The sequence below is a fragment of the Hyperolius riggenbachi genome, chromosome 1 (assembly GCF_040937935.1).
Source record: "Hyperolius riggenbachi isolate aHypRig1 chromosome 1, aHypRig1.pri, whole genome shotgun sequence".
NCBI classification, from domain to species: Eukaryota; Metazoa; Chordata; class Amphibia; order Anura; family Hyperoliidae; genus Hyperolius; species Hyperolius riggenbachi.
In genome coordinates, this window is record NC_090646.1 from 661,146,422 (window position 1) to 661,172,625 (window position 26,204).

General features: G+C 47.0%; 1 protein-coding gene across 5 annotated transcripts in view; it reads right to left on the bottom strand.

The window, feature by feature from the left end:
• Window positions 1–1,937: 1,937 nt before the first annotated feature.
• Window positions 1,938–26,204, bottom strand: part of DNAJB5 (DnaJ heat shock protein family (Hsp40) member B5) — a 34,875-nt gene continuing 10,608 nt past the window's right edge. For 3 of the 5 annotated variants that reach the window (XM_068272087.1, XM_068272070.1, XM_068272077.1), the window contains exons 2-4: window positions 14,317–14,565; window positions 13,001–13,602; window positions 1,938–4,023 (exon numbers count right to left, since the gene is read on the bottom strand). In XM_068272087.1, the coding sequence (XP_068128188.1) occupies window positions 3,790–4,023; window positions 13,001–13,602; window positions 14,317–14,527 (1,047 nt within the window). In that variant the 5' untranslated portion in view covers window positions 14,528–14,565 and the 3' untranslated portion in view covers window positions 1,938–3,789. Of the gene's footprint in view, window positions 4,024–13,000; window positions 13,603–14,316; window positions 14,566–20,198; window positions 20,432–22,690; window positions 22,764–26,204 lie in introns of those variants that run through there. The other 2 variants (XM_068272061.1, XM_068272094.1) reach the window with 2 other exon arrangements.

The following is a 26,204-nucleotide window of genomic DNA, read 5'->3' on the forward strand; positions in this document are numbered from 1 at the left end:
TTTGCTCTGTTATGACAGCAGAGCTCTGTGAGCCAGTCAGGAGAAGATTTCATTGGCTCCTCCCCCTGTGAGCCAAGAGATCTGCTAGCAGCCGTGCTGTTGTAGTAACACAGTAGCAATACATCACTACCACGTGGCTTTGGTAAGCAGCGGTTATGCAGCCACTAGCGCTTGTAGCATGCAGCCACAAAATTAAGTCGCCCTGATTTGTTAGCGAGAGCAACAGGAAGTTACCTTTAGGAAATCCACCCCCTAGTGTTTTGCTGATCATACCCAATTCTCCCATTAGTATGTATGTGGTTTTTTTTATTGTCCAACAGACCAAGTTTGGATGATAGTTGGGCAGGAAAGATGCCTGTGTGTATGAGCCTTAAAGGGAAGGTCCGAGCAACCTAAAAATAAAAAATCCACTTACCCCGGGCTTCCTCCAGCCACTGGCAACCGTCCTGTGCCCTCGCCGTGGATCCCAGTACCCTCCGGTGGAGATGCTGACCTCACCAGGTCAGCTTCTCCTGCGCTCCAGCGTGCGGCTCACTGGTCGTGCTGACGTCATCCGGACTGTACAGCGCAGGCGCACAACTACTGCACCTGCTCAGTACAGTCCTGATGATGTCAGTGCAACTCAGAGCTGCTTGCACATGCACAGGGGACCCCCGGCCACCATCGGTGAGCGGAGCTGCGGCGAGGGCACAGGACGGCTAGCAGGGGCTGAAGGACGCTCAGGTAAGTGGATATTTTAATTTTCCTTGTGCGCGGATGTATCCTTTAACACAACTTGCGTCACACGTTTATGCTACTGCCAGAAAACCTTATCACACACTAAGAGATCCCTGTGTAGGATTGGACGTGGTATGGGCCCTTATCAGATATACTGACTTAGCGATGTATTGGTACAATGATATACCGTATCCCTCCATTTACAGATGTACAAGAAAACGGGACCAGCCATAGAAAATCCACAACTTGTTTTATTACAGCTGTATATGTAGAAATGTCAAAATTCACCGGTCTTCTTAAATTATATTTACAATCTTTGACTGACTTAGAAAAAGAATGCAGGCTTTTGAAAAGTCATTTGTCTGTTTTGTATCGGACGTTTAAAAATGGTCGAAAAATCAAATCGATTTGCGAAAGAGGAAAATTATATACACACACGCATAATCAGCTGATACAACTCTACAAGTCAAAGGATCGTTGCACCTAAGATGAAGGCGTTCCTGTCTGGGCTAGAAGCTGGGATGGGAGCCGCCCGCTGCCTTCCTGTACCGCTAAGGATGCTGGGTAATGGAGTTCCTCTACTTGAATTCTTAAAGGGGAACTGAAGTAAGAGGTATACGGAGGCTGCCATATTTATTTCCTTGTAATCAATACCAGTTGCCTGGCAGCCCTGCTGGTCTATTTCTCTGCAGTAGTATTTGAATAACACCAGAAACAAGCATGCAGCTAGTCTTGTCAGATCCGACTTTAAAATCTGAAACACCTGATCTGCTGCATGCTTGTTCAGGGGCTATGGCTAATAGTATTAGAGGCAGAGGATCAGCAGGACTGCCAGGCAACTGGTATTGATTAAAAGGAAATAAATACGGCAGCCTCCGTATACCTCTCTCTTCAGTTCCCCTTTTAACTCCACCTAGCTGGTAAAAAAAGAGAGTGTTCTGTCTTCTGAATTTTTAGTCCAACAATAATTAACCTCCTTGCCGGTTATCCCGAACACAGTTCGGGGTAACCTGCGCAGGAGGACTTCTCAGGCCCCGCTGGGACGATTTGCATAATTTTTTTTTTCCTACACGCAGCTAGCACTTTGCTAGCTGCGTGTAGTACGCGATCGCCGCCGCTCGCCGCCGATTCGCCGCTACCCGCCGCGCCGCCCCCCCCCCCCCCCCCGCCCCAGACCCCTGCGCAGCCTGGCCAATCAGTGCCAGGCAGCGCTAAGGGGCGGATCGGGATTCCCTCTGACGTCACGACGTCCATGACGTCGGTGACGTCATCCCGCCCGGTCGCCATGGCGACCGGGGAAGCCCTGCAGGAAATCCCGTTCTCAACGGGATTCCCTGCATACTCTGATCGCCGAAGGCGATCGGAGTGGGTGGAGGGATGCCGCCGCTCAGCGGCTATCATGTAGCGAGCCCTGGGCTTGCTACATGATTTTAAAAAAAAAAAATTAAAAAAAAAAGTGCAGCGCTGCCTCCTTACCGGATTTTTTAGACCGGCAAGGAGGTTAAAAAAATAAATAAAAAGAATATATAGTTTTGGGTAGTTTGAAAAGGATGGATTAGAAACTGAGTTTGGTCTCCCCATCAGGAAGATTTATTTTTTGTCACTGGAATCTCCGTGGCTATAGAGTGGGCTTCTGCATTTAGTGCCTAATAGCTACCGGACCTCTGCTCCTGTAATGAGAAGCTCTGTCTCCCCCTAGTGCTGTGGAGGATGTACAGCGAGTACCTCAGTTCTATGCTCTTCCATGATCATTGGTACTGGAACTATGGAAAAGCAGAGATGGTCTGCTACGTTTTCCTGGCTTACCTGGCAATAGAATGCAAATTGTATGCAGTTTGAAAAATGGGCCATTCCAGATTGCCAGGAAGTGCATTTGATTGGTGTAATTCGGAGTTCCATACAGGTTGCATAAAATTGGCCAGAATTTTTTCTTTGTATCTTATTAACCCTCCAATCAGAAGCCTCAGGCAGCAGGAGGTCGGAGGATTCTCTGTGTAATGCGTAGAGTTTTTATACACACCCTGGTGATCCCAAAGACAGAAAACTAGACAGCCATTAAAGGGGCTCCGAGCACCTCTCATGGGCATGCCTTTAAGCCAGACAACTTCCAACAAAGTCGTGCTATGACCCCTCTGGAGGAGCCTCTTGCAATGGCCATGCGTGTCACTTCCTCTTCCTGCTTCATTCAGTGATGCACTTCTCTAACAGAGAAGACGGGGGTGACCCGGAAAAGCCAAGATGGCAGTCGCGATTTTTAAATTGAAATCGAACGAAAACTATTTGGTGTAGAATGGTGATTCAGGCATCAAATGAAAGAGGAGAGCACAAGCTACCGAAAGGTATGCATCTTTAAGTACTTAGCTGTACTGGTTGGAGTCTTAAAGGCATGCCCATGAGAGGTGCTCAGCGTCCCTTAGCCTTCATGAGGATGTTACTGCTTTCCCACTCACCACATACAGTACTATTGCGGCTTCCTGCGGGGATATTCACCCACATAAAGTGCAAAAAGTGGGGGGCGCAGACAGCATTAAAAACCCCAAAAGGCGCCTTAACAGCTTTCCAAACTATCCAAAAGTAAAAAACAAACAAAAAAAAATCCCTCTAGTATTGAGCTTTGATAAAAACTTAGCGACAATCTCATAGCTGAAAACTCTTTCGAGTCCTCAGAAGTTAGCGGGCGACTCGGCCCCACGCTTCGCACCCATAACAGGAATGCCCGTCACCGGGTGTACCGGCCATTAGGAGTCTCTGTCATCTGTAGCGTACATTCTGGCCCTTTGCACTGCCAGCGGGGCCCGCAGCGTAGGACTGAGATCGAGGTAGTGCGTTCCCTTAGTGGCACCATTGTATCGGAGTGGTCTGGAGTTGCGTCCTTATTTTTTGTCCGTAACGCATATCTAAAAAGTCTTTTACAAAGTACAAACTTCTATAAAAACGGTCCATTGTAATAGTCTTCTTCTGCATAGGATGTGTGTTTCTGTCGGCCGCGGTCCCAGGTTATCGGCAAGATCTTGGCACGTGTATGATGTATTGCACGGGGCCACTGGCCCCTCCCATTCTGAACCGCGAGTACTAGGAACAAGGCAGGTGCTGTTTGAGCAGCTCCCTGGTGGGCGGGGGTATTCTGTCCGGGAAGCGCACCTGAAACTCCACTATTAAATCGCCCCGCTGGGTGGGGACTTTCGGGAACGGCAGTCCTTCGCCACGCAGGCGCTTGATGGTTCCGGGCTTGATGACATCACTGCAGGGAAGAGGGATGACCCGCCCATCGATAGTGGGAATGTTGACCGTGCAGCCACACAAAGCCTGGAAGATAAAAGACAGAACTCGGCGTCAGGGAGGGAGCAGAGGCAATTTATAGCAGAAACAAAATATCCCAGCAGCCAATCAACTTTCACCTTACTTCTATGATAAAGGTTAGTAAAGAACAGCAGACGAGTCATTTCTTAAATGCTTCAAGTCAATGTATTTTTTATCTCTTATGCATTTCAATTGCTTACTACTAAATAGTACTGCTGTAATGTGCATTTATGGCCTTTTGTCACTAGGAGGCAGTGTGAGACAATAACAGGACTTCTGCTTTCAGTTTCTGTATTTTCTGCTAGTTGAGAGAGATCAAAGCATTCCAAGCATTTACAGCACAATGCATTCTGCTAACAGAGGTCAAAAGCTGTGCACTTATGTCAAATGAAATAACTATTTTACACTGGGGGACAGCGCTGAGAACTTTGTCACAAGGCCAGTTCTGAAATCCGAGAGATTTCATGCTGAAATCAGCCAGCGTTGTATGGGCAGCCAACAGATCTCTCTCTAATCAGTTTCGATCAGAGGGGGACCAGTCTCTTAGTCAATCTGCCCATACATTGGCTGATGTATGGACACCTATAAGTGTATGGCTAGTGTTATCCAGTTATCTCAGCAGTCAGTTACTCAGCAAGCATGGCGCAGAGTACCGCTGCTCACACATTCTCCAGAGCTGTATATAAAAGTACGGAACAGGAAGTGTAAGCACTGGAGAAGACATGCTAGGCTGAGATCACAAAGGGCGTCCTCGTATCCTCCGGTACAGGTGGTACAGAGGATGGGGGGCTATAATGTTGCCCCCTGGGTGATGCAGCCAGGAGTGGGCACGCTCCTCTATGATTCCAGCCTGGCAGGCTATTCCTGGCACAGGAGAGTCCTACTAAATATGGGAACAATGCTGAGAGCAGAGGGGACTGGAGGAGAGATGCTCAGTGCAGCCACCACCTTTCATGGAGTCATCTCTCATTACCAACATGCCGCTACCCAGCCTCTGGGGAACTACAAGTCCCATCATGCTCGGCAGAGAGACCTGGGACTTGTAGTGTCTCCACAGCTAATGGGGGCACCCGACTGTCCAAATGTGTCCAAACTTGAATAAGAAACTTGGGGACCTTTGTATGAAGTGACTTAAAGCGGATCCGAGATAAAAAACTAACTATAACAAGTAACTTGTCTATATATCTTAACTAAAGTTTAGATAGTTTAGACAGCAAATCTAGCTGCAAACAGCTTTAACCTCCTTAGCGGTAACCCCGTGTGTGACACGGGGTAAGCCGCCGGAGGGTGCCGCGCTCAGGCCCTGCTGGGCCGATTTAAATAAATTTTTTTTTGCTGGACGCAGCTAGCACTTTGCTAGCTGCGCCAGCACCCCGATCGCCGCCGCCGCGCGCCCGATCGCCGCTATCCGGTGCGGCGCGCGGCCACCCCAGACCCCGTGCGCTGCCTGGCCAATCAGTGCCAGGCAGCGCCGAGGGTTGGATCCGGAGTCCCAATGACGTCCCGACGTCGCTAACGTCATCCCGCCCCGTCGCCATGGCGACGGGGGAAGCCCTCCAGGAAATCCCGTTCTTTGAACGGGATTTCCTGATCGGAGATCGCCGAAGGCGATCGAAGCGGGCGGGGGGATGCCGCTGAGCAGCGGCTATCATGTAGCGAGCCCTAGGCTCGCTACATGATTTAAAAAAAAAAAAAAATTTAAAAAAAACTGCTGCGCTGCCCCCTGGCGGTATTTTTCATACCGCCAAGGGGGTTAATAGAATTGAATTATTTCTTGCTGTGATACAATGACAGCAGCCATGTTGTATGTAAACATTACACAGAGGCAGGCTTATCTGCATCTTGAGCAAAAAAAAAAAAAAAAAAAAAAAAATTATCCCTCCTCCTCCCCTCTGCCTCTGAAATCTCTGGCTAGTAATACCTCCCCCTCCTCCTGCCCAGACTGAGCTCCCATGAGCCCTTGCTACTGCCAAGGCTCTCTGAAAACCTGCGGGCGTGGTTTTACTTTATAGGGAATTAGATCATTAAAACAAAAACAAAAAAGTATTTGGCTTGAGGAATGCCCTATAAACTATATGAAAGGAACACAATTATGCAATGAGTCAGGGCCTGTTTCCACTACACGCAGATTCTGCATGCAGAAAACTGACTCCAATGAATGTCTATGGGCCTGTTTCCACTGAACGCAATTTTTCTGATGCAGATTTCCCATAGGCATTCATTGGCGTAAGTTTTCTGCATGCAGAATCTGCGTGTAGTGGAAACAGGCCCTAAAAGTTCATCTCGGATCCACTTTAAGGCCAGCGAGGCGTACTTCAGATAAAAAGGTGACACTATCAGCATCGTGCAGTGCCAGAAAATGCAGACTACAGTAAAGGTGCGTACACAACCACAATGGTGGTCACCTGCAAGGATCGGGACTGGATCCCTCGGGCCACAGCTAGGGGGCAGATATCTCTGCTATAGCTGAGTGATGCACAGTTTCTATAGGACTGAGGGAGGGACAACGCCGCAGCACAAGAGAGCTGCTTCCGGCAGGAGGGGAACATTCCACTTGTGGGTTGCTGATGTTTAGATGTTTAAAGGGAAAACGAGGTGAGAGGGATATGGAGGCTGCCATATTATTTCCTTGTAAACAATGCACATTGCCCTGTTGATCTGTCAAGTAGCATCTGAGCCAAAACCCTGGAAAAAGCATATGACTAATCCAGTGAAATCTGAGTCAGCTGGGGTACCTGATCTGCTGCATGCTTGTTCAGGGTCTATAGCTTAAAGTGTCAGGAGGACAGCCAGGCAACAGGTATTGTTTAAAAGGAAATAAACATGCCAGCCTCCATATAACTCTCACCTCGGATTCCTGTTAAGGATCTGGCATTCCTGACATTTAAAGTGGACCTGAACTCTTACACAGGACAGAAGGAAAACAGAGAAATGCACCCTGTATGTATTTAGAGAGTTTAGCCAGCCTAATTCCCACTCAACTTGTGTCTAATCACAAGTGTAACTTGATCTCTCCCCTGTGTCAGCTGACTGCCATGGCAGATAAGCTCATTTAAATGCGCAGGATGTGAGCCCTATGTCTGCTTCCATGAAAGCAGGAAGTAGACACACTGCAGATTTATTGCAGGATCTGTATCAGCTGTAACAAAGAAATGTTTTTCTTTAAAGGTTATTGTGCCAAGTTCTGAGATCAGATCCGCTTAAACAAGCTTGAGGGACACCTGTACATACCCTGGATTTGCAGTCAAGGCGCCCAGAAAACAATATCGTTTATGCCCAAGTTTGGTATAGAGCACTACGCACTTTACGTTTCCGCTGTTAAACTAGCAGGGTGCAGTCCAGTGTTCGTTGTGGGCAAAATCTGAAAAAATGCTCAGCAACTCTTAGTTATTGTGACAAAAATTAGAGTTGAGCACAGCAAGGGTAGCATTAGGTAAAGGGCTGTGAGGGGAGGTCAGGGTTAGGCACAGGATTGTTGGAGGATACAGCAGACCGGTTATGATTAGGTACGGTTGGAAGTGTGTGTCTGTGGGAAAGGGGGGGGGGGGGGAGAATGTTAGAATTAGGCACAGGGAATAAGAAGTGTTAAGCACAAACAAAAGACAAAAAGGGTGGATTAGGAAGCTGCCATACCAGTTGCTTGGCTGTCCTGCTGATCCTCTGCCTCTAATACTTTTAGCCATAGACCCTGAACAAGCATGCAGCAGATCAGGTGTTTCTGTCATTGTCAGATCTGACAAGATTAGCTGCATGTTTCTGGTGTTATTCAGACACTACTGCAGCCAAATAGACCAGCAGGGCTGCCAGGCAACTGGTGTTTAAAAAGGAGCAAAAGCCTGCATATTCCCCTCACGTCAGTTGCCCTTTAAGCACAGAAGGGGGTAGGTTAGAACATGGCTGCCCATTGTTCATTCCTTAAACCGTCACCAGAGATGCTCACTAACTCTCCTGGGGTCAGGCAGTTGGTGAATGAAACTTTACTGTGATCTTCACAGCCCTCTGGTCATGTGATTGTAAATGGACACTTCCTGTGTGACCATTATTCTGCTGTCAACTAAAACAGAGATAATATTTTCATTACACTGCTTGAATAAAGCCTGTTTTCCAGCATCAATCTGACTCCTTGCATCACACCCCCCCCCCCCCCCCCCCATGAGATGCCGCGGTGACTTTACTCTGCTCGCTTCATCCCCTGCTGTCACCTCTGCCTTGTGGCTAGCGCTCAGCCCCAGAGACCTGTGTGACCTCTACAATCTGTACCACCTTCTCCCAGAGCCCAGGAGAGCAGAGAGGGAATGTGGGGCAGCGCAGGCTCTTGAGTGCACACCGCATGCCTGCCAGGGTTAAAAATACACTCAGGACTTTAAATAGCGGAGCTGGATATGGTGCAGCGGCCAGGTGGGAGAGAAGGAAAGGTCAGTGGGGGGGGGGGGCTCCTCTGATCGCTGCCAGAGCTAAGAGAGACCGCCAACAGGAGAATTCCCTCAGAGCTGTATGTGTACAACGTACAGGGAATAGAATATAAGGATATATATATATATATATATATATATATATATATATATATATATATATATATATATATATATAATTTCTGGTGCAAAATATTTTCCAACCCTGAAATACAGGCATCATGGGTTTCTGAGAACAGATGTTTCATTTTTATCTGCATTTGATAGAACCCTTTAAATTCAACTTGCATAACAAGTAGTAGTAAAGATAACAAAAATATGCTAGTTGCCAAATAAAAAAGGGCGACAGCACCATTTCAGGAACTTCTATCTGCTCACTCCCCCACCTCAGAGACGTAAGGTCCATACCCACGACGGGATTTTTCTGTGCCCATCGTTTATGCGATATCGACTAACATTTAGCTAAAATTTGTTAAGCGTTGTTTAACGAGTTGTGACCATAGGAGACGATTATTCATATTGAACAACTGTTTAGTAAGAAACTAGAGAGAGAAACAAAAAAAAGAAAAAACTGAGCTTAAACTTGAAATAGAATGACGAGCCAATCAGATACCCCTCCTGATGCCTGAAGATGACGATGGGCGTGTCCTGTGGTCCGGAGTTTCCCTTAACATGCACAGATCCGCTGGCTGACAGCAAACGCCTGTGTACCTCATTATTTCGCCTGCTCCTCTATTATTCATCATGACAGAAGATGTATTCAGCGATGTCAGATCTGTGCAGCGTTAGTCAGCCTCCGCCCATGGAAAGTACATGGCAACATTGTGTCATCGCCTGTCATGTATGACAGCTCTCACGTGTACACGCCTGCCACAAGCATGTTCAGCTATGTTGGCTTCCCTAGACACATGCTGAGCCCACGCATACTGCGCTTATCAGGGGTCCTGCAGGGAGACACGACTGCCGCAAGCATGTTCAGCTACGGAGGCTTCCCTGGACACGTGCTGAGCCCACGCACACACTGCTTATCAGGGGTCCTGCAGGGAGACACGCCTGCCACAAGCATGTTCAGCTATGTTGGCTTCCCTAGACACATGCTGAGCCCACGCACACTGCGCTTATCAGGGGTCCTGCAGGGAGACACGCCTGCCGCAAGCATGTTCAGCTACGGAGGCTTCCCTGGATACGTGCTGAGCCCACGCACACACCGCTTATCAGGGGTCCTGCAGGGAGACACGCCTGCCGCAAGCATGTTCAGCTACGGAGGCTTCCATGGACACGTGCTGAGCCCACGCACACACTGCTTATCAGGGGTCCTGCAGGGAGACACGCCTGCCGCAAGCATGTTCAGCTACGGAGGCTTCCCTGGACACGTGCTGAGCCCACGCACACACTGCTTATCAGGGGTCCTGCAGGGAGACACGCCTGCCGCAAGCATGTTCAGCTATGGAGGCTTCCCTGGACACGTGCTGAGCCCACGCACACTGCGCTTATCAGGGGTCCTGCAGGGATTACTGGAGAATCAGCTGTTCCTGGATAACAGCCTCTCTGTGTGTGGCAGAGCTCATAGCTGGATCTGGCCAATAAAGAGACGCTACCGCCCTCAGCATGGCCAGACTGAGAGGCTATGAGTGCATCACGGTTCCCATCAGACCCTCTAATTCCTGTCCACAACTCTATGTAGTGCTGTCTCTGACCTTCAGTACACCTACCCCTTCTTTTCCACCCCAACAACCCCTCCCCCTGTTGCAGAGTAGCACAGCAGTGCAATATTTACCCACTCCAGCGCCGTGTTGGGCCTCCTCTTTTCTTCCCAACAGCTGAATGCGCTATGCTTGCATACCTCCAGCTCCTGATCACGTGACATGCCTCAGGAGCCAGAGGTATGCAGCACAGAGCGTGTGGCTGCCAGGAAGATCAGAGGCGACCCAAAGCTGCACTGGGGCAGGGAAATATCGCACAGCTTCGCAGCACTACTCTGCAGAGGAGGGAGGAGCAGGCCCTCTACAGTCGCTGCTATAGTTACACCACTTACTTTGAGGCTGTTAAATATAAATAAACAATTTGGCCGGCCACTGGGTTACTGAATTTGGCCCTTTAGGTGATTGAGCTTGACACCCTTCAGCCAACGATTGACACAGGAAGAACGACATAACTTGACAGTAAGAAACCCAAAAGTACTGTTGCTATGGTAACAAAGAGGTGCAAGTTAAGAATACTGAGAGTTTTGTAAAATGTTTAATTAACAAGAAGTTGAAATGGAAGGTACTGTTAAATGCACCATAAAAGTTGCCTATTCTCTACCCTCTGGTTCTCTACAGCTGATGGTTCAGAAAGACCTATTGCAGCTTTATTATGCAGCATATTTATCAGACTCAGGTGATGGACAGTAAAGGAAACTTTACATAAGAGATCAGTTCCTGTGCGTAGCTCCAAAAACATGTTACTGGGTCAGGCAGAGGGAGAGAAGACACTCATGCGGTAATTTGTGCTTCAGAAGTTCAGGATATAATACCAAACAATAGTTACTGGATCTCATTCTGGTCACATAGAAAGTAGAAGTGTTTCATTTCTGTCACTGAAGACTTTAAAGCAAACCAGTGAAAAAAAACAAAACTGAAAAACCCTTAAAAGGAGTCATCAGGGAAAATGAATAAAATAAGTGCTACTTACCGGGGGCTTCCTCCAGCCCCAAGTATGTCCCTCGACGCAGCTCTGCAGTCAGCCGTTCGCCGCGGCTGCAGTCAGCCGTTTGCCCCGGTGATGACGTCAGGCCGACCTGTCAATCACCGCCACGTGGTCCGCTCCGGCCCACGTGGCGGTGATTGACAGCGCCGCTCGTGCAGGCGAAGTACAGGCCGACCTGGAGGTTGTCCTGGCGAGGAACATGCTGGGAGCTTGGGGCTGGAGGAAGCACCCGGTAAGTAGCACTTATTTTATTAATTTTTCCCCGATGACTCCTTTAAAGCACAACTGTAGCGAGGGGGACATAGAAGCTTCCATACTTACTGTATATATTCACGTATAAGCGTCATTTTTCAGCACAAAAGGATATGCTAAAAAGTTACCCCCTCGGCTTATATGCGAGTCAGTGGAGCAGAACAGAGGGTGGAGCAGGTTTTGTTACTGGCAGAGGAGTGTAAGGATTGTGTACTAGTAATTCTGCTCTTACCAGCTGGCTCCCTGCTGTGTCCGTGCCCCCCATACCCTGCAGAGTGTGCTGCTCAAGGCTACCTGTGTCCCCCGGCTTGTGAAGCGGTGTGTGCAAGCAATGTGTCAGTGGTAGAATGATCGGGGATTCTTCCTGTGTGGCAATTGCTGTCTCTCACATTTATGACGCCATCTAGTGGCGTCTTAAGACACAGCTGTATCATCATTGGGACATCTGGCTATGGGAAGGGAGGCTGACTTGTACTGGGGGCACATCTGCCTACTGTGGATGGGGCTATACGGGGAACGGGGCTTATACGCGAGTCAATCACTTTTCCTGGTTTCTGAGGGAAAATTGGGTACCTCGGCTTATACGCAGGTAGGCTTATATGTGAGTATATACGGTATTCCCTTTTAACCACTTCAGGACCAAGTCAATTTTCCCAATTCTGCTATGCCTTTGCTTAAGTTGATAGATCTTGGGTAATGTTTAGTCTTGTTTTCTTCAGGACAAATAGAGCTTTCTTTTGACAGCATTTAATTACAGTAAATCTGGAATTTGCTTGTGTTTTTAAGAGATAATTTGCTTAAATATTAAAAAAAAAAAATTGAATTTTCTGAACTTTTCAACCAAAATATGTAAATATCTCAAATTGCAGCAGTAAAACTTTTAGAAACTGATTATTCCAGATGTTGTCTATGCAGAGATGTCAAAATTATGTAGATTTTTTTGGTACTCTGCAGGGGGACTAAATACAGGTGGAAATAGGATTTTAAGAGCAAAAATTTGATAATTATGCAATCCTAGCAATCAGGTGATCAGGAGCCAATCATAATCACTCCTCATTCATTCCAGAAGGTGCCAGCTGTCCAAGTACACAAGAATGCTGGAGTAAAAATTTATAATGTGTCAGGAACTAGCATTCATATACAGGACATAGATTTTAATATGCATGGTCCTGAAGTGGTTTGCAATACCAGTTGCCTGGCTGTCCAGCTGATCCTCCGCCTCTAATGCTTTTAGCTATAGACCCTGAACAAGCATGCAGCAGATCAGGCGTTTGACATTATTGTCAGATCTGACAAAATTAGCTGCATGCTTGTTTTTGCTGTGATTCAGACACTACTGAAGCCAAATAGATCAGCAGGGCTACCAGGCAACTGGTTTTGTTTAAAAGGAAATAAATATGGCAGCCTCCACATCCCTTCTCACTACAGCTGTCCTTTAAAAACACTCATTTAGTACTGATAACGGTTTATAGCATTCTTTAAAGTTAGTGTAATTTCAGAGTGCAGCTGTGGGCATTTGAGGTAGACCTATCATTTGAGAGGCAGTTTTTATGAAATCATGTGTTGCGGCTAGAAGTATGGCCCAGCCACACAGGAGAGGATTCTGGGTATTCTTAGCATAGCGGTCTTACCTCTTTCAGTGTGATCTTGGCAGTGTACACAATGTTCGATGAGTCTCTCTTGAAATGAGCATGGGGTTTGTCCTTCAGTAGGAACACAATGTCAGCTGGGATGTTCTCCGAGGTGGCGTCCCCCTCTTTGGGGAAGGTAATTTTGGTGCCCTCTTTCCAGCCCTTCTTGATCACCACATTTAGGATTTTGTCCTCGCTCCGCACAGTGCGGCCGTCCGGGTTCAGCCGCCTGCGCGTGATCTTCATCCGCTTGGTGCAGCCGTGGTAGATCTCCTCCAGGGAGACCTTCAGCTCGTGGATCACCGGCGGGTCCTGCACTTTCCGACGGTTGTGTATTTGGTCCTGGTGTCGCCGGTGGATCCCGTTTACGCCATTGAAACCGAAACGCCCAAAGCCGCCAAAGGGGTCGTCGTCTTCATTGTCGATGTCCATGTCATCGTGGTCGAAGCCATTGGCCGTGCGAGTGCGGTTTGAGCCGAAGAATATATCAAAGGGGCTGGAGCCTCCGAAGAAGGAAGCGAAGGTAGCGTGAGGGTCACCGTGGAACGTGTAATGGAAAGACGAGCCGGTGTTGCCAGATGAACTGCCGCCAGTTTTTAGCCCTATGGAAAATCAAGAAACAGTGCTTAGATGAAAAGTGATCAAGCAAAGGGAAGCATAACATTCACAGACAGAAAAAAAAAGCATCATCAATGTCCTGAAGGCAAACTTCCAAATGTTGTGTGGCCCTAACCAGCTTCTCTTGATTTCCTAACACTCCAACTCCAAAAGTTCCACTAAAATTTTCATGATCAACCCCTCCCCAAGGACTAGAGATGGTCAAGAAGATGCAAATATTTTGGAGTACATGCATGATTATGTAAATTTTTATGCAAATATATGCAGCTTGAAAAATGGACCAATCAAGTCCCACCCAGGTTTAAATTGATTGGTCTGTTTTCAATCTGTATATATTTGCATAAAAATGTATCCAATTCTGCATGAATTCAGAAATACAGAGTGTGAGAAAAACACTTATGTGTGTTTTAATACATCTTGGCAACTTATTAGGTTTAAAATAAACTGTCGTTTATAATTTAGGTACACTTTAATGAGAGGCTTTTTTGTGTTGATCCATTTTTTTTTTGGCAGTTTGGATTTGAGCCAGTCCACATCAGCAGCACTTGTACCACGATGGACCAAATTCCAAAATACAAGCAGTTTGCAACACAACTGGCATCAGCAAAGTTACAGAAGTTCACCATGACCCTGCTCTAAACAGAACTTTTTTTGTAGAGTCAGACCGTGGTGAAACGTGCATGAGGAGTGCTGCTCACCTTCCTCCCCATACTGGTCGTACACAGCCCTCTTCTTGGGGTCGCTGAGAACATCATAGGCTTCGGCAATCTCCTTGAACTTGTCCTCGGCATTGGCGTCCTTGTTCTTGTCAGGGTGGTACTTCAGAGCCATCTTCCTGTAGGCCTTCTTGATCTCATCTTCATTGGCCCCGTTAGGGATACCCAGGATCTTGTAGTAATCCTTCCCCATGTCCACTGTCTGAGGCTTCTGATCTAGGACCCTGGCCCCTGGGAAGAGAAAGCTGGGATATTAGGGGGCGCAACATGTGATCTTAAAGGACATCCGAGGTGAAAATAAACTGAGGAGAAAAACAATTGTATCCATCCCCCTTCTCCTAAAAACAGCAATTTTACATACCCCACAGTTTTATTTCATATTTAAATCTAGTTTTTAAGTTTTTCCTGCTTCATTGTCTCTGCTCAATGACACCTTCATTAAGGTGTGCTAGCACTCAAATCTATGAACTATTGACCCTTTTTATCTCTTTCCTGCTACAGGAAGCCATTTATTTACAGGAAAGTATTTTAGGGCTGTAATTACTGATCAGTGAGGGTTATGCTATAGTCTGACCCGGTCCGACCCTGTCCCGACCCAGATAGAAACTGTCACTTGCATACCTAATGTTTAACTCTTTCAGGCGGGGGTGGGGGGGGGGGGTGGGGTGTAGGGGGGTGGGCAACGACTGAAAACTCACCTGATCACTGTCCAGCGTTCACATGACCTCGGGCGTGCCAGCATATTTCATGCTATCGTGGACGATGTCATGTGATACCCTATTGCCATGGAGACGTGATGCTGGACACCGATCAGGTGAGTTTTCAGTCTCCCCAGTTACCGCCCGTTTGTAACTCTGCAGGGGAGGAATTGAGGAGGAGATGAGGAGGAGATGAGTAACAGCGAGAGCGGGCCTAATCCGGCTTGGGGGCCATAGTTTGCTCAGCACAGCTCTAGGTTAACAATCCAGTCAAAGACTGACTAATGGAAACGATTTTTAATTGCACAAAAAGGAAAGCTATGCGTTTCGCAGGTTGACCTTACTTTTTCAGGTCAATAACAAGTCAAGACACAGAAAATTTATATTGCACTTTTTTTTCCTGGTGGACTCAAAGCGACAGAGCTACAGCCACTAGGGTGCGCTCAGTAGGCAGTAGCAGTGTTAGGGAGGCTTGCCCAAGGGTCTCCTCACCGAATAGGTGCTGGCTTACTGAACAGAAACAGCAGAGACTGTAGGAACCCTGAACTCCCATATCAGAGGCAGAGCCCTTAACTAGTACACTATCCAGCCACTAGTCATACCGGGAGGCTGAACAGAGTAAGCCAATTATGTGTGAAGAACATCAGGTACCACTCAAAATGAGTAGGAATAGCCAAAGCCCTCAATTGGTTGGAAAGAGGTCCAGGAACTATAAGGAGAGCATTTGTGTGGAAGTTCCTGAATCTGTGGACCTCCCATGGCCAACATAAGCAGGCTCTGCCCTACCCACTCCATGTTTCCATTACAAAGATTGCAGGAGGCACAGCAACTACTCAAAGAGATAAAACCTTCAAAAATAAAAGTGGGAAGAGGTCCAGGAACTACAACAAGGAGAGCTCACCATGGGAGTCTCCAGAAAACTGAGGGAGCTAGCAGGCAACCAGCTAAAATAACTTCAGGGTGGACTGACCCTTTAACCTCTGCCATGCACAACTGTTCGTAACCCTTTTGTATATTGAATTCCAGTCATTCCCATCACAACAACTGGCATTGTTGACAGTGCTCAAGCTAAGGAGCAAGGAGAAGGAATGCAATACACAATGCCATTTCTGCAGATGCATCCTACACAGAAGCTCAGACAGGCTCCGCTTTCTAGCAATGTGGTAGGAGGAAGGAATGGCAGGGCTAAGTACTGACGCCAAGTGGGCTAAGCAAAGTCAAAGAGATACAAACATGTAGCTTGGTTCTTCTAAGCATAAGGGCCCAAACTCATTTGTAATCGCAAAAAGCTAGAGATCAGTGCTACCGTTTTGTGCTGGCAATTTTACTGCGATTCACACGGTAAAATCAATGTACACACACATTTCTGAGCGATTGCGATGAGTACTTATATCATTCTAATCACGATCACTCTAGAATCGCTGCATGTAGCGCGTTTTGCGATTGCCGATAATCCACGGCATTCGGCAGCAATCTCGGCAGTGCGATCACTGCCATATTGTTAGTATTGCGCTAGTGCTTTAAAAATGAGACGTAATTGCCCACTAATCTCCCCAGTGAGAATGGGCCCTTAGTGTTTATTTCTAGGACAGCGAAGTGGGAGCAGGAGGCTGACGATGAGGCAACAAAAACTGTATGCGTCTGTTGCTGGCGGCCCTGTTCGCTTAAAGAGAACCCGAGGTGGATCTTCAGGGACAGATGGGACACAGAAGTATGTTCTCTGCCTAATGAGATGCCTCTGTGTTCCCCAACCACCGCTCTCTGCCCCCCCACCACCGTGCTATAGCCCCCCCCACGCGCTATAGCCCCCACAAGATTAGCGACAAGATTTGTTGCCAACTCAGAGGTAAGCACAGGGTAGAGGAATTCCCTGTTTAAAATGCCCACCAGGGTCATCCCTACAGGGTTTCCTGAGCTGCCATTGGGCAGCTCTCTCCCTGGCCACACCTCCTGCCACTCCCTCGCCTCCCTGCACGCTATGAGACACACACACAGTGTCTCCGTGCAGCGCTGCGACCCAGAGGTCATGTAAGTGAATGTGGACCAGTGCGGCCCACAGGATCAGGTAGCCAACTGTTTTTTTTTTTAGCCCACCACCTCGGGCTCTCTTTAAAGAACACCTGTAATGAGCGGGATATGGAGGCTGCAGTTTTTATTTATTTCCTTTTAAGCAATACCAGTTGCCAGGCTGTCCCTCTGCCTCTACTTTTAGCTAAAGACCCTGAACAAGCATGCAGCAGATCAGGTGTTTCTGACATTATGGTCAGATTTGACAAGATTAGCCGCTTGCTTGTTCCTGGTGTTATTCAGACACTACTGCAGCATAATAGATCAGCGGGCTTTCAAAATTGGCATGAGAATTTTCACACATAAAACGTCACCCTGTGGTAGAACCAGGCCCTTCGGTTCATAGTTTACAGGATGCAGAGGATGACGACAGAGTTTATCCAGAAGAGAGGCGACATAAGTGGGATGAGACATCCCTCACACGAGAGAACGCCAATAACACAAAGGCAGTTTAGGCGTCTCATACGCTTACTAATGTCTGGGAGTTTCCATGACGCAAAAGTTCTTTTATATTTGGAGAGTATTAAGTCAACAATGGTTTCGGGGCTCTCCCACCTCAATGATGCTGACAGCTTTATATAACACTTACGATGATACTACGGGATAGGATGAGGTTTCACACAAGTCTCCCGGAAGGATAGGTGTGAATTGTGGATTCAAAAGGGAGTCTGAAGTGATTTTCAAAGTGAAAAAAGACATACTCACCTAAGAAGAGAGAAGGCTCTGGATCCTATAGAATCTTCCCGTTCTCCTCCCAGTCCCCGCATTCCAGCGCCAGCTCCATCCGGTGTGGACTGCTTGTTTTCGTGTTGTGTAGGCTTCGGCAGTCTTTGGAAGCACTCGGGCTTCCGAAGACTGGCTGCTCTGTACTGCGCACACGCGAGCGCCCTCTCGAGTGCAGAACAGAGCCGCCGGTCTTCGGGAGCCCGAGTGCTTCCAAAGATTGCCGAAGTCTCCTGCGGGGAACCGGGACACCGGGAGGAGAATGAGAAAGCTCTATAGGATCCAGAGCCTTCCCTCTCCTTAGGGGAGTATCTGGTTTTTATTTTAAAGGGAACCAGAGAGGAACATAAAAAAAAAAAAAAAAAAAAAGCTTTTATACATACCTGGGGCTTCTTCCAGCCCCATAAGCCTGGTTTGCTCCCACAACGCCATCCTCCGCTTCCTGGATCGGCGGTACCGGGTCCCGTCACTTCCGGCGGACGCGGCCAATTGTCCGCATCACAGGGGCTCCCGCCATACCCGTACGCATGCGGCTGTGCAGTAAGCAGCCTCATGCGTACGTATATGGAGGGAGCCCCGTGTGATGCGGACAATTGGCCGCGTCCGCCGGAAGTGACGGGACCCGGTACCGCCGATCCAGGCAGCAAAGGACGGCGGCGTGGGAGCGATCCGTGCGTATGGGGCTGGAGGAAGCCCCAGGTATGTATAGAATCTTTTTCCTGGGGCCTCTGGTTCCCTTTAAGACTTCAGACTTGCTTTAATGGAGACCCGTACCTTTACCTATCAAAAAGCAATGAAAGTCTACGAAGATTTTCACACTTATTGTGGCCCCTTGTGATGTGCCGGACGTATCAAAGCCAACAACGGCAACAGCACGGTACTGCAAGCACTGCTCTTAACACACAGTGCTTGGGGTTAATTTAAGTCTATGGGTAACACACGTCAAAAACAGAGCACTGTGCGTCGCGCATACGTGTACTGATGGAAATCCCAGTGATGTACTTCCTGCCCAGCAGGAAGTATGACACTGAATGAGGGGCAGTGCTCTGCATAGGATCCAGTCAGCTCATTTACACCGCGATGCGAAAAATACATGTAAACCTGAGAACCCTGAAGTGCGGTAGCACAAAAAAAACCCCAAGAAAAAAATAAATAAAAAAAAAAACACTATTAGGCTGTTATCCGTTTGGCTGCCCACAGTTGGTGCCACAGATGGTATGTAAACGTGCACCTTCAAAAATAAAGCCTAAAGCCTGGTACCCACGTTCAGTTTTGATTGGCCAACGATGGATACATTTTGCCACTTCCAGTATGAGAGCTTACCTGCACAACCTGTTCATAGTATTCAAAATCTGACGGCTGTCATGCTATGCGGAAGTGGTAAAATTGGACAGCGAATGGCCAATCAAAATTGGATGTGTGTAGTAGGCTTAAAATTTCCAGCAGTGCCAGAATTTGTGCACACCTTTGTTCCAATGTGCAACAGGCCTAGCACTCTACTATTTGGCACAGGTGAGATCTTTAACCACTTCATCCACAGGTCAGTAGATATATGTCCTCTGTGACTTAATCTAAGCCACAGGTCAGTAGATGTACGTCTAGTAGCAGAAGCAGTGCTGTGCAGGATTGGGCTTGCTCCTGTGCACATTTCTGCCACTATCTGATGCAGCACTAATTGGAATATATAGGTTTCCTGAGCTAATGAGATTGATTCCTCATTTTATAGTGAAAAATACACTGTAGCATTATTTCAGAATCAAATATCTTCACCATAAATTGTGACCGGAACATAATGTAAGTTTTGTGATAAGCAGTAAGAATAGCCAAACAAAATGTGTTTTTTTATCTACAGTAGCACTTTTTTTTTTTTAAACTGGAATTGGTAAAACTGAGAAATGTTTTTTTTTCTATTTTTTTCTTTGTTTTCCCATTAAAATTCAAAGAAAAAAATTGTTTGAGGGAAAACATGGCATACAATGAAAGCCTAGTTTGTCTTAAAAAAAAACAATATATTTCATTTCTGTGTCATAAGTAGGGATAAAGTTATTTCTAATTAAATAAGGACATAGCTAAACTGTCAAAACTGCTGTGGTCAATAAGTGGGAAACAAGGTCTGGATGCGAAGTGGTTAAAGAGTTCACAAGGGACATCATTTCTCAATGACATGTTAATCTCAAGTTTTATCCCAGCTGTTCTACATCCAAGCAGAAATCAATTTAGCTTGAATGTTGTCAAAGCTCCATATAATTTATAACGAGGACTCTGACTTAGAACCACCAACCACCAATAAGGCAAAAGAAAAACCCAAATTAGATCAGTCGATGACCTGTAGAAACGTTTGCATGCACCACTTATGACTGGTGGGAATATACCTACCCCCAAAATGGGCTGAAAGAATTCCCAAGGTAATCCCCACTCTGAAAAAGGTGGTTTTTCTTTTCTCCTGAGCTCCGTCCCCAATTGACTTGATGAAAAAATCGTTGCCGAGCTTTTGCCTAGGTTCACACTTAAACATGGTTTGTTGGGGTACCGGCTTGGTTGGTGGTGGGCCGAATCTTCCCACTGTAGAGGTAGTGTGATGAGCTTTCTTGCAGGGTTTAGGCAGACATCTAATAGAAGGAAAGACAGGTTTGTAGGGGAAAGAAGGTTCTACAAAGTCTGGTGACACCGAGATGATGAGCCTTGGACATGGGTGGTGGCAAACACTTAATGCAATGAGATGGCCATGAGACACTTTGATGACAATGATGTCATTAGGTCAAAATACTTCTTTATTTCACAGAAACATCATGGAAACCATAAAAATGACTGAAATCACAACGTTTGCCATTTTAATTTTTCAGTATGGTCAACTTTTTGCTAACTGCTTTTGTCATTTCATAGAATAAATAATGTAGGAAAAACAAGACAAAAAACAGTGTAATAGTGCAAATGTTGAAGATCTCTAGAAGGGGTATAATGCGCCCTAAAAAAGATAGAGCAGCTCACGCTACTTTAATAGATACAGGCACAACTCTTTGAATTGACCTGAGGACGCGGGCAAGTGCCAGTGAAACGCATGTCATACCTTTGTGTTGAAAAAAAAATCATTTTCCAATATGATGGTGTCATATCCTCTAGAGAGGTAAGAAATTGCCTCTTGTTACCTAATAGGGTCATATAGAGCATATATAGCTTTCAATCGACTTTAGATCGCCTCCATCACAGTTATAATAGTGCAAATGATCGACCTAGAGGACTAAGGGGGGGGGGGGGGGGGGGGGGTTGTAACACACATCTTGCCAACACTAACGCACACACACACACACACACACACACACACACACACACACAATTGACCTGAATTTCTCCCTCTCAGGCTATCAAGACCATAAACTCAATTTCCTCTGGTTGCTACAGGCTCAACTTTCCTTTGAGACCAACAGGAAGATTGCATGTTGAGGTGTTCGTGGGGAGTTTATAAGCACCTGCGGCTATGAATATCCTTCTGAGCAAAGTATTTGATGATAGCTTTGAAGGTGAACGGATTCTCTCGAGACACCTCAAGAGCAGGACCAACCGCTGGCCCTGAATGAAAATGAAGGGGACGGAAGGAAGGTCGACAAGAATAATTCTGTAATGGGAATATTGCGAAAATCAAACTCTAGACATCAGTTCAAGCACAGGACCTTTTACATGAATTTTCATCAATAGCAGACATACGGATACGGGTCACACTGCCTACCAGAGCTGGATCCTCCACAAGACAAACCTAGGCACTTGCCTAGGGCCTGGAGAGAGTCTAGGGGCCCAGGTGGATGCTAGCCCCCATCAATTCTTACTTAAGAAAAAAAAAAAAAAAAAAACCAGATGACCATAAGCAGGGGGCAAAAACTGCCCTCTTGCCAGGGACCCCATTTCATCTTAATCCATTTCTGTTACCCATCAACCGGACACCAACCACTTCTGCGCTACTGTCCCTTAAAGAGAGCCTGTTGTGGGCTGAAGTAGAACAACAAGTGGTAAGGCTGTACTTATGTAAACAGCGCATGCTGCTGTCATTTAGGGCCTAGTCATACTGTTCACATAACTATACAACTGTGATATATGGGGCTGTTGGCTTAACCAGCATAGACAGTGGAAACAGTTTTGATCCTTGATGGTTACCCATTACCTCCAAGTATCTGTTGAATGAGAGAGACTAGGAGCCCAATGGTGCAGTATTGTTGGACAAGGAGAGATACACAATAATACTTGTATAAGTATTATACTCACAAGGGTGGGTTTGCAAAAACCCCATCCTCCGTCTGAGCATGCAGGAAAACAACCGGCCCACTCGGTGTCCCAGGTCTGTTGGTGCAAATGCTGGTCGGTCGCTCTTCTGGGTAAGTTCTAAGGATGCCAAGGTCCTAGTTTACTAGAAACCCCTTGGGGTATAGACTATACTAAAAACACTTGGCAGAGGTGCCCTTGATGATAAACTACTGTGAGAGGTTATATAAATGAGAAGTGTGGCTTCTTACCTTCTCAGAACAACAAAAGCTCCACCATTGTTTCTAGTTTAATCCAGAGTAGCTGGTTGGTGACTTGGACCCAGCGAACACTAAAGTAAGGGTCATACATTTTTCACATTCACGGGCATTTTTATAGAGGATGGGGGGGCTTTAAGGCTTTTTAAATTCAAGGTTTTACCGGACAGACAAAGGTCATGACAAGAGAGGTTTTTAAATTGCTCAAAGCTGGTGTAGGCAACTTGCCGCTTCCATGCCAACAGCGTGGTGACTGTTCTCTCTGGCACACAGACAGGCACTACAGGGAACCACATCTAGTTCAGACACAGTGGCTATGTTAGATGTATATCAGAATAACCTGACATAATAAATACTCACAGAAAAACACAGCGCAGTTTCTCTTTGGAGGGATGATGGTCTGCAGACGAGCAGATGATCGGTAGGTAGCGAGTCGTCCGCACTGAGCTGACTGCTGAACAGAGGCTACAAGAGTGTTCTGGACAAGAGGTGGGCAGAGCGTCCCCCACCCGCTCCACCAGGGGATCAGGAAAACAACAAGCTCAGCGGTCTCTGAACTTTGTTGGTTGAGTGAAGCTAAAATGACTTTATCTGGTGGTGAGAGAGAGGAGAGAGTATGGGATCTGTAATGCTAGTCATGGACAGGTTGAGAACGTCCAAATACAGCAAGTGATCGTTCCCTATGCAATCAAAAAGTTCTCAGATAAACTGGGGAAATATGATCGAGAACTGACTGGACCACTAGTGCGGTACAACCTGATGCAGGACAGGGGGTCTGCCGGTTGTCGCACTTCTGATCGAGCCCTCCCTTGTGACCAAGATTTTCTTCCAATAACAATCGCTATATATAGTTGACTCAGATCAGCCGGAAATCAAAAATCTAACAGGTGGCCACAGATTCTCTTCCAGTTTGATGACATTATTGAAGCAGAAGGTCGATCAGGTCGCAATATCAAGTAATGAGTGCTTAGGGCGACAGTTGCAGGAACGAGTGTTCTATAAAGGGGGGGGGGGGGGGGGGGGAGGGATGACAGGCAGCGAACAAGCAAGTGGTGACCCGCAGCGGAGGACAAAAGAACTTACCAGGGCTAGTGTGGATTTTGTACAAAAAACATCTGACTTCTCAGTTTATGAAATCACCGACTCCAGACACCCAAAATTGCTCCGACTCCGACGCCACGGCCCTGCATCTCAGCCCAGGATTATGTAGTGTGTTTACGAGCAGGGTTATGCCTCGCCAAATAACAATAACAGCCGCTCCACCCACAGAGCTTGTTATTATTTAGTATTTATATAGCGCCGACTTAAAAGGACACTCGAGGCGAAAATAAACTAATTAAATAAACAATTGTATTTATCTTCCTTCTCCGAAAATGACTTTAAGATATTCCACAGTTTTATTTTATGTTTAAATCTATTTTTTTTAAGTTATAACTGGTCTGTTTTATTGTTTTTGCTCAATGACACATTCATTTAAGTATGCCAGAGCTAAAATCTATTAACTATTGACCCTTTTTATCTCTTCCCTGCTGTCAGAAGCCATTTTCTGCTAGGAAAGTGTCTTATAGTTGGAATTTCTTATCAGTGAGGGTCACACTGTAGTCACTTCCTGTCTGAGTCAGGACTGAGTCAGCTACTTACATACCTGATATTTAACCCTTTCAGGCAGAGAAAGAAAAAAAAGGAACGCAGCATAGTTATTTGTGTGCTAGGCGCTGTACATACCCATGTCTATCTCATCATGTCACATGTCACTTCGGGTATCCTTTAACTGTCCCTCAGAGAGGCTCACAATCTAATCCCTACCACAGTCTTATGTCTATGTATGTATTGCAATCTAGGGCCAATTTAGGTGGAAGCCAATTAACTTATTTGTCTTTTTTTGGAGACGTGGGAGGAAACTGGAGTACCTGCAGGAAACCCACGCAGACACAGGGAGAACATACAAACTCCATGCAGATAGTGCCCTGGCTGGGATTTGAACCGCGGACCAAACGCTAACAAAGCGAAAGCGCTAACCACTGCGCCACTGTGCTGCCCATCAACTACTTCAAGCCACTCCCCTTCAGGTCACCTGACCACATTTTTTAGATAGAAGTTTTGAGATGCAGAAGCCTCGATTATCACAAAATTCGATGATTTTAGCAGGCCTCTTACTGACGGAGCTACTGAATTGTGTATTTCGATTTATGAGTGGAGACAGGTGTTATTTTTTGCATTTTATTGGAGTAAATGAAGTCTCCATGAAACCTGGACTGGAGAGGGAAGCAGCTTTTCCTCGAGATCCGGATGCCGATCTGTCAGAGCGCTAACTGCCAGCAGAAATTTCCGCATGATCCATAAAGTAATTAGCGGCGGCTGGAGCGTTTAATGGCCGTCCGCGCTCAGTTAGCTTTAATCATCCAGTCATAATGTGGAGTTTTTAAGCGGCTACATCTGCTCAGAGGATCTAATTATGTCTCCTAACTTGTTAATTAGTTCTGCCAGTGCTGAAAGCTAATGGGAGGAATAGTTCCTTTAGATGTCAAGTGGGCAGGGTGGCAAAGGCCGCATACTTTCCACCAGTCACACTAGTGACATCTACTGAGGCCGATAGGAGGCTAAACAAAAATCTGTTTATAGGTCCACATTGCCAAACCCTGCCCTGGAGCACATGATGGCGGTCATCAAATGTGGAACCTTCGTGCCACCAGATGACACAGGTCCCACCCAAGGGCAGTGTCTGGGTCTTGGGGTTCTCTAGTGGGCAGACAGCTGGGGGGGGGGGGGGGGGGTGTTCCTCTGCAAAGGGAAACCTGGGCCCATATGCACAGGGCTGTGGAGTTGGAATAATTTTTGGGTACCTGAAATCAAAGTCACTGGTTTCAGAAAATGAGGAGTGATTTTTGTACCAACTCCACAGCCCTGCTTATGCAATTCACTTTTTTGTCTATGGAGTTTTTTCCAGGGCTGTAAAGTCGGTACAAAAATCATCTGACGACTCCAGGTACCCAAAATTGCTCCGACTCCAACTCCTCAACTGACTCCACAGCCTTGGTTTATCCTGATATGCGAGTTTACGACTCCTAGAATCAGGAGGCAGACGAGAACACCAGGCTGTACAACAGCGAAAAACGGCGCAAAGAGCATCTCCACCTCCGAGGAAGGGTTAATGTCCTGCCACATCTCCTCTCTGTGCACTGGAGACACTGTGTACCAACACAGCATCTCTACCTCCGAGGAAGGGGTTAATGTCCTGCCACACCTCCTCTCTGTGCACTGGAGACACTGTGTACCAACACAGCATCTCTACCTCCGAGGAAGGGGTTATGTCCTGCCGCACCTCCTCTCTGTGCGCTGGAGACACTGTGTACCAACACAGCATCTCTACCTCCGAGGAAGGGGTTATGTCCTGCCGCACCTCCTCTCTGTGCACTGGAGACACTGTGTACCAACACAGCATCTCTACCTCCGAGGAAGGGGTTATGTCCTGCCGCACCTCCTCTCTGTGCACTGGAGACACTGTGTACCGACAGAGCATCTCTACCTCCGAAGAAGGGGTAATGTCCCGCTGCACCTCCTGTCTGTGTGCTGGAGACACCGTGCACTGACACTCTACCCTCGAGGAAGGGTTAATGTCCCGCTGCACGCTGGAGACACCGTGCAATGACAGAGCATCTCTACCTCCGAGGAAGGGTTAATGCCCCGCTGCACGCTAGAGACACCGTGCAATGACAGAGCATCTCTACCCCAAGGAAGGGTTAATGCCCCGCTGCACCTCCTGTCTGTGTGCTGGAGACACTGTGTACTGACACAGGCGAGTGGGTGGCGGAACTCCATTGTGTCAGAGCAGGCGCTGAACGGAACGTTCTTCTAAGCCCGCTATCATGCTGAT